Source organism: Gossypium raimondii, chromosome 2 (genome assembly GCF_025698545.1).
Source record: "Gossypium raimondii isolate GPD5lz chromosome 2, ASM2569854v1, whole genome shotgun sequence".
Classification (NCBI taxonomy): domain Eukaryota; kingdom Viridiplantae; phylum Streptophyta; class Magnoliopsida; order Malvales; family Malvaceae; genus Gossypium; species Gossypium raimondii.
Window position 1 is genome coordinate 1,329,685 of NC_068566.1, and position 9,053 is coordinate 1,338,737.

Sequence of the window (9,053 nt, forward strand, 5' to 3'; positions counted from 1 at the left end):
AAATTTTACAAGCAATATCAATAAAATAATATTTTTAAACTCGTGTGTTGATGATTAAAGTGTTCATCGTCCCAAGTGTATAGGTTGTTTAATTTTATATAATAAATTAAATTATAATACATCATTAATAAATTTTAAAATTAAATTCACTTAATTTTCTTTTAATTTGACGACATAATTTATTTCGCTTGCAATATATAATTTATTCACTTTCAATACATCAACTAATAATTCTCAATTGCGTCAACTCAATTTATGTTATTTAACCACATAAGGTTTTTGAGATTATGGGATAAAAGTATCATGGAAGTACTTGTATTAGAAGTCGAATTGCATTTTGTCTCGTTCATTGAAAAAGGATAAATTAGTATTGGTATGTTAGATCAAAGAGCAAATTGATCTTTCTGTCAAAAATGCTATTCATTTTTATCATTAAAAACTAGTTTTTGTTCGTCAGCATGAGGAACATGTGGCATGTCACGTGTCATTGTCTGATTATTCCATCAATTACCTAACTTTTAATTGTACAAGTGGAACGGACAAAATACAATCTGATCCCTAATATATATATACACTCTATTAGCAAATATTTTTCATTATAAAATGTTTTTTTTAAATTAATTTTTTTCATTATAGCAAACTTTTCCCCTCATTTCTGATATTTTTCTCCTCTGGGTCTATTTCTTCATGTTTTCTCGAGAAAAAAAATAAGATTATCATTTCTTTTTCTTCCTTATTATTTGATTCTTTTTTACTGTCATTATTTTGCAGCCTATATATATATATAAAATAAAGAAAAGGGTCACTGCTACAAAGGAGAGGAAAGAAAAGGAGAGAAAGAGACGACAGACACAGGCAAACACACACACATAGACATATACAGCAAGAAAAGAAAAGAAAAGAAAGGAAAAGAAAAGGAGGGAATTGAAGAAAGCTTTCAATACCTTAGAAGAGAAAACGATGTCTTAAGAGCTCTCTCTTTTACATATCCTTTCATTCTCTGCAACTCTCTAACAAGGTCTGCTGTCTCCCTATATATATACATACACTCACTCTCTCACACATATACACCTCTTTAATATATATAATGATGAAAATGATTAATAAACAAAAACCCATTTCTTTTCTTGTTTTTTTTTTTTTTATGTTGTTCATGATTAATAACAAGATGGGGTGTTCTTTGTTTTTGGATCCATAATTGAGCAGAGATGGTATAGATGATGATGATGATGATGATGAAGGCTTGTTGATATATGATTCTAAAGAAATTCTATGGCTTCCCAAGGTTACCATCACCACCACCACCACCACCACCATCAAGCAGCTGCTGGTATCTTCAGTTTCTCAAATGGGTTCGAGAGATCAGCCATAAACCACCAAGAACAGCAGCAGCAGCTGGTACAACAGATCCGGAGAGATAAGTTAAGGATTCAAGGGTTTGAACCACCACCACCACCATTAGTAGGGATTGAAGAAGAAGAATCGAATGCTTTACCTGTTTATGAACCAACAGGTATGTTATCATCGGAAATGTTTTATTTTCCTTCAAGTGTGACAGTGACCGCCGCTTCCACCGAGTTATTAGACCAGTCTTTGCAAGCTAATTATCGAGGACAGTTAGGTGAATCAAAGAACCACCGTGATAGTTTAGCTCAACAACAACAGTTGCCAAGTATTAATGCTGATTCAGCAGCTGCCATGCATCTTTTCTTGATGAACCCACAAACAAGGTCACCTTCCCCTCCACCACCACAACCACAACCACCACCACCAGGGTTTCAAGGAGGTGCTTTTCCACCTCAATTCACTTGGGTTCCTGATAATTCCCATGAAGGAGGCCATGGCCAAGGCCAAGGCCTTTCACTATCTTTATCATCTTTACAACACTTGGAAGCAGCCAAATTGTATTATAACCAAGGAGGTGCTGCTGGTGGTGCTGATGGTGGTGGTAGTTCTTCTGCTACAGCTACAGCGCAGTTTCAATACAAGCATGACCATCATTCTCCTCATCAGCCACTTGGATTGGTTCAAAACCATCAATTTCATGTAGGGTACAATTCATCATTGGGAATGGTCAATGTATTAAGGAACTCAAAGTACACCAAACCAGCTCAAGAACTATTAGAAGAATTCTGCAGTGTGGGTAGCGGTCGATTCAAGAAGAAAAAACTTGGTAAAAATAACATAAACCCTAGCTCTTATCCAAGCAATGATGGAACAACAACCAATGGTTCATCTTCATCAACAAAGGATCTTCCTCCATTTTCAGCTTCTGATAGAATTGAACATCAAAGAAGGAAGGTCAAACTTTTATCCATGCTTGATGAGGCATGTATTCTCTAATCTATTTTCCTTTCTCTCCTTCAATAGTCAATGACCAAATGCTAGAGCACAAAGCCGGCTATGGTGCAAAAGGGTACTCAAATAGGATCTAGTTGGTAGGGTTTGATTTATTTGATTTTTCTATTCCAAAAATCTAGGGGTCTATATTAGTTTTGGTGGGATGTTCATTTTGATTTGAAAGTTGACTATTTGCCCACCATATATATATATATAAACTTATGAACACTCCATCCATACCATAATATCACATCTTAATATTATAATTTGTTTTATTAGGTGTTTAGATTGCATTTTATTATCTCTGATAACAAAAAGAGTAAATTAGTTTTATACATTAATCAAAGAGATAAGTTAATCCTTTCTGTTGAAAATTTCATTCATTTTGCTGTTAAAAACTAGCATGACAAATAAAATAACTAGGCATCGACATGTGATGTGCCATATATACCTTATACTAACATATATGGATCAATTTTTAATAGTAAAAATAAATGAAATTTACTCTTTAATCTGATGTATAAGGACTAATTTGCTCATATTTTGAGTAAATGGAGACAAAATATAATCTGACTCTTAGTACAAGTTTTTTCATGATATTTTTAACCTTATTTACTCTTGTTAAAAGGGGGGGGGGTAAGGCACAAAGATATCACCACCATTAACAATCATTACAAAACATTATTAACAATGGTTTTTCTTGTTCTTGTTGTAGGTGGATAGGAGATACAACCATTACTGTGAACAAATGCAAACAATAGTAAACTCATTTGATCTAGTAATGGGTTATGGTGCAGCAATACCATACACAGCTCTTGCTCAAAAAGCAATGTCAAGACATTTTAGGTGTTTAAAAGATGCTATATCAAGCCAATTGAAACACAGTTGTGAACTGTTAGGTGAAAAAGATGGAGTTGGAACATCAGGCATAACTAAAGGAGAAACACCAAGGTTAAGGATGTTAGAACAAAGTTTAAGACAACAAAAAGCATTTCATCAAATAGGAATGATGGAACATGAAGCTTGGAGACCACAAAGAGGCTTGCCTGAACGATCTGTCAACATATTAAGAGCTTGGCTTTTCGAACATTTTTTACACCCGTACGTTCTTTTGACCCCTATTATCTGACATATATTATATAGGTTAACAATAGAATCTGCATCATTGGTAATTGAGTGTGTATATATATATATGACAAAATGAAACATTTTATTTAGCTCACGAAATCCAAGTATATCCTTGGGATGAATAATAAAAAGCTGTTTATATGTCACTCAGTGACCCCCAAAAATTCGTTATTTCAAAAAAAAAAAAGAGTCAACTTTATTATAGCTTTGTATCACAGATGACACCTTATTATCGGATTGCATTTTATCCTTGAGTAAGGAGCAGAGAAGGTGTTGGTAGTGGTATTCGTCTCCCTGAAAATATATATATTTTATATAAGTGTTTTAGTTTTTAAGTAATTACAAGTTAATATATAGTTAAAATTACACTTTAACTCTCTCAAGATTTTTATTGATTTTTGGTCTCTTCTAATACATTTTCCTGGCTTCACTCTTGCTTTTGTGACTCAAATATGTTAAGTCAAAGAGTAAATTGATTTTTTATTAAAATTTTTATCATATAGGTATGGGTTATACATGACTAATTGTTTAATTATTCTGTCTCATTTTTAACAACAAAAAAATGGAAGAAAAACACTATGATACTTTTTGTTTTTGTTACTAAGTGATATATGTGTGTGTGCATGTAAGTAATAATGAGAGAGATGTTGTACTGCAAAACAAACAACTGGTGCTGGTTATGGTGATGATGTTTTACTATATATTAGATTCTCACGCCCATGCATGGTAAAGAAAAAAAAAAGAAAAAAGAGCATCTATGAGTCTCTTTATACGGCAAATGGAGTCTAATGTCTTTTTCTGGTCGATTTCTCAGGTACCCAAGTGATGCAGATAAGCATCTTTTAGCTCGACAGACTGGTTTATCGAGAAACCAGGTAATGCCCCTTCTTTTTCACTTTCACATTATATATATACACCATAAGTAAGTTTCACAAGGAGGGGGGGAGGGACTTTTGAATGGATTGGGTTTTTATTTCTCTGATGTTTTTTTTATTACCCATAGGATATAACATAGATTCTGAGTTTTTTTTTTTTTTCTGAAAATGAAAAGAGACAAAAGTACACAAATAGATGAAGACATGAAAGATTGCAGCTTTGAACATACTCTCTCTCTTTCTCTCCGTGTTGTGTTCTTCTTCTCCCTCATATCAATTACACTTTCAACTACACGATAAAAGTCACCATAAATACACCATTCTTTTTATTGTTTTTCTGGTTAAGTGTTTAATTAACGGGGCATAATAATATATAATTCTTAGTTTTGCATGGAAACGTGGGGTTGGAAAGTATGGTATATATATAGGTAAAAGTATTAAGTATTGTATTGTGAGTTAAATTATATTTTGTTTATTTTATTATTTAAAAATAAGTAAATTATTATTTATGTACTAAATTAAAGAGCAAATCGATCTTTTATTAAAATTTTATCTCTTTCTATTATTATAAATTGGTTCCTATACATTGACATAAGGATCCGTTTACTCTGATCTAACGTATAGAAAATTAATTAATTTATTTTTCAGTTAAAAGGGTAAAGTATAATTTAACTATTAGTATAAGGGCTCCTATAAAAATTTTAGCGATATATAATATATATATATATATATGAAAGACAAACACCTAATTCTAGACCTGTGTCTTTTATAATTTATAACACTGAAATAAATACAGTGATTCGAGGTCATTAATGGAGTCCCCCCTTTCCTTGCCTCGCCCTAATCATGACTGCTTTTTGGAGCTTTCTGTAAGGAAACAGACATCATTGAGCAACATGTGAGGAAAGATATAGCTAGTTGATCAACAGTCACCCCACCCCCACCATAATTATTTATTGCTTATTGCTTATTATTTATTGCTTCTGTTTTAGTATGTTTATATTTTAGTAGTCAATCTTAAAAATTATATAGTCATTAGATTATTTAAAATTTTTCATTTAAATCATTAGGATGTTAAATCACTAATATATGGTCTTATCTGATCATATTATTTGTCTCTATTAAAAGCTCTTTTCAGTTTTTTTCATGATCATAGCTTTAAACATCATAAATTTAAAAATTAAAATTTAAACAATTTTTTCTTTGATCTCTAATATTAACCGTGAAATTGGTTTGGATTCAATGTATATTCTTCTACTTGTTGATAGGTACTGATCCACTATACCAATTATTGAATCTTCGCTTAAAGCTTGTTAAATAGACTATATACATATAAAAAAAAACTTAACACTGAATGGCCAGTAATTTAAATAAAATAAAATATTTTGAAATTTATTAACTCCTAGTGTAGTTTACCTTTTATCGATTTATTTTTGTAGGTATCAAATTGGTTCATAAATGCCAGGGTTAGGTTGTGGAAACCCATGGTGGAAGAGATGTACCAACAAGAGTCAAAAGAAGGAGGAGATAATAATAAAGGAACAAGGACCAACAACAATGCTGCATCAACCCCTTCAACCACAGCGGTCGGCGGGGCAGGTGGCGCATCACCACCCCCACAACCACCGGAAAACGACCCTTCACTCATTGGAACCAATACTACACAATGCTTCTCCGAAAACCAACTTACCAACACCGGTACGAGTACTACTAATACCTCCACCGCAACGGAGGTGACACCACCGGTTTCCGACTCGGATATCCACCAAAGACTATTAGCTGTCACCGATGACACATGTCATCGTGGCAGCAACACCATTGTTGGGACCATTACTGCTGGTAACACTGACATTGGTTCGACCCTAATAAGGTTTGGGACCACTGGGGGCGATGTGTCACTTACATTAGGGCTACGCCATGCTGGGAACATGCCCGATAAAGCTTCTTCTTTCTCAGTTACAGACTTTGGGGGCTGTTAATTTTTTTCTTCTTCCAAATTACATATATTCCATAGCATTTCTCTTAAAATAGAAAAAAAAAAAACAATATAATTCCATCTTGATTTTTTTTTTTTTTTGCTTTTGATAAAAGTAGCATTAAGTTAGCTAGATAATGTATTTGGTCATTATTATAATTATATAGTAATTTGCCTCTTCTATATAACCATAGATTATCCTATCTGTATTTATATATGTGTGGGGGAAGGTCCACTTTGATACTCATTATTATTGACCCATAATTTGATTGGATTCGAGTCAAGTTTTACACGGTTCGCACTTTAAGCTCATGTGACATTATGAGTTTGCACATGAGACTGCACGATGTGGGTTCGCACACCATCACATAGGTGAACCCTCATCGTATAAACACGTGTTAGACCTAGAGTAGGGTACATGTCGACATGTATGGAACTTACCTATGACATCACATCTGTGTACAGTAACCATATCATATAAATATACAGCTTCACCATCTAAATGACACACAGAAACACTCAACACTTATATCAGTGTAAAATTACTCTTTCATATATTTGTGTATAATTCATATTTTAATGATCCAACCGTCATATTTCATATTCTATTTATATATATCATGCATATCAAATTTAACGTAAATTAAAATTTTCTAACTATTTATTTTATATAAAAACACTGTCAACTATTTAATAAATATTAATATATACAATACTTTAGATTGATATGATAGATATCGAATCAGTTCAACAATTTACATGCATGACAATTATAATTACATCAAAATTTAATGGTTGGATCGTTAAAATATTTATCGTACAAAGAGATATGAAAGGGTGTAAAACTACTTTAATTTTTCATCGATGCAAGTGAATCCATCCCCATATATACATCAACAGCTAGCTTGTACATATATGGGTTAAAGTTCAATACAAGTCCCCGTATATCAAAAAGTCCATTTTAGCCCCTATACTTTTAAAAAGATGACATTTTAATCCCTGCATATTAACTTTTTCGTTAATAGAATGACATGACATTAAAAAAAAAACTCGCTCGTTTTGTAAATAAATGAAACGATGTGGCTTAATGGTAGCTAGTGTGGACCAAATTACAAATAATTTAAACACGATAATTACATGCAAAAAAACAGATAAAATAGAAAACAATTTGGGGTAAAACCAAATCAATTTCTCACCTCTACTCATTCTTCAAAAGTGTTGTTTAACTTTTTAATTTAATTCAATATTCGATTTAATGCATGTCAGTTACTCTTAAAACATATTTTTCATTAAAATAAAATTAATATGCAAGAATTAAAATGTCAACTTCATTAAAATATTTGTTTAATAGTAGAGGATGAAAATATTAAAAAGAAACCTTTGAGATTATATATTATAGAGAAGTGAAAGCAACTAATCAATGAGTGAAATAAGTGCAATATATATACAATCATGTGGTAGAACTGATGCTACGGATTGCAAATGATAACATGAATTTAAGGCACGTTAAATTTGGTCACCTTAGTTAGGTGTATGAACATTGATTGTATTAAGTATTTGGTATTTAAATATTTTATCCAATTTCTTTTATTTTGTATGATATATATATAATATAAAATAAGAGCTAGGAGGCAAATTCTTTCACTCATGCTTCAAAATTTAATGAAATTACATGTCTTCCAAAAATCCTATTTTTCGAATGTTAAATTAGCTCAATAGGCTATTTTTAGGCTGTTTTAAAATTTAATTAGAAAAATAGGTCGTTTTTAGGAGAGAGAAAGTGGAAGTGCATCCAGTTAGGTGCAAGAAATTTGCATTGCAATCTCGTAATTCTTCCCCAAGTCGATCCTCTGACTTTCCTCCTGATTTTGGTTTGTAACTCATGTTATGCAGTGCATGACTCACTTTCCTCCTGATTTTGGTCTGTAACATTTTTTAGTGACGGGATTGTTGGAAAAATAGGTTTGGAAAAATAGGTTTGGAAACGCAGCAGAAAATAAATTTAAGGAAAAACCATAGTTTTAAATTTTTTTTCAAAATAAGATCTTGGTTGTGATATCTAAAGTAATAAACACTTAATTAAAATTGTATATTTTCGATTCGTCTAGGATGAGTGCTTCGACCGAGTAGTTTTCTCTGCTATCCTCAAGCTCACGTTTGTCAAGTGTGAGTTCCCATCAAATCAGAAAATTTTTCACAAAAATTACCCGACCGGCACCCTGAGCCGGTTTGGTCCGGGCCAATGATTACCCAACCGGTCTGATCTAGCCATCAGTTGGACCGTCGGCCCGATTTCACATACCGAGTCTGGTTCGACCAGTTTTTGGTTCTTGGTCTCGGTTTTAGGCTCCAAGGCCCAATTTAATATATCAGGTCCAATTTTCAAGTTCAATTACCCATTGGGCCAATTGTCTACCTTAAAAATTAACTTAAAAAATATCATATTAATTTTAATTGATTTGATTAATTTAATTTTACTTTATCAAAATTAATTTTTCCAAAAGTTACTTAGATTTTCCAAATTAATTTTTCAAGAAAATTGTAACACCCCTAACCCATTTTCGTCGCCGGAACAAGGTCACAGAGCTTTACTGGAGTTTGCAGATCAATTATAGAAAAATTCATATAATTTACTATTCATATCCAAAATCAATCATAGTGTCCCTTAAATGGGCTCTCGAGGCCCAAAATATGCATTTAGATCAAATCGAGACTAAACAGGAAACTCAGAGAAT

The 9,053-nt window shown here is 32.3% G+C and overlaps 1 protein-coding gene across 1 annotated transcript; it reads left to right on the top strand.

Annotated features, from left to right (window-relative positions):
- Positions 1-793: 793 nt before the first annotated feature.
- LOC105787569 (BEL1-like homeodomain protein 4) lies at positions 794-6,399 on the top strand. The gene is made up of 5 exons (XM_012614025.2): positions 794-1,018; positions 1,207-2,328; positions 3,056-3,441; positions 4,283-4,343; positions 5,783-6,399. Exons 2-5 carry the CDS (start codon positions 1,273-1,275, stop codon positions 6,320-6,322), a joined length of 2,043 nt encoding a protein of 680 aa, XP_012469479.1. The 5' UTR covers positions 794-1,018; positions 1,207-1,272; the 3' UTR covers positions 6,323-6,399.
- Positions 6,400-9,053: the final 2,654 nt, after the last annotated feature.

What these genes read in the sequence shown, in the direction of transcription:
- LOC105787569 (XM_012614025.2), top strand. Translation starts at nt 1,273, where the DNA reads ATGGCTTCCCAAGGTTACCATCACCACCACCACCACCACCACCATCAA. An exon ending in TTTTATCCATGCTTGATGAG is followed by an intron (nt 2,329 to 3,055) that starts GCATGTATTCTC and finishes TTCTTGTTGTAG; the next exon opens with GTGGATAGGAGATACAACCA. An exon ending in TTCGAACATTTTTTACACCC is followed by an intron (nt 3,442 to 4,282) that starts GTACGTTCTTTT and finishes TCGATTTCTCAG; the next exon opens with GTACCCAAGTGATGCAGATA.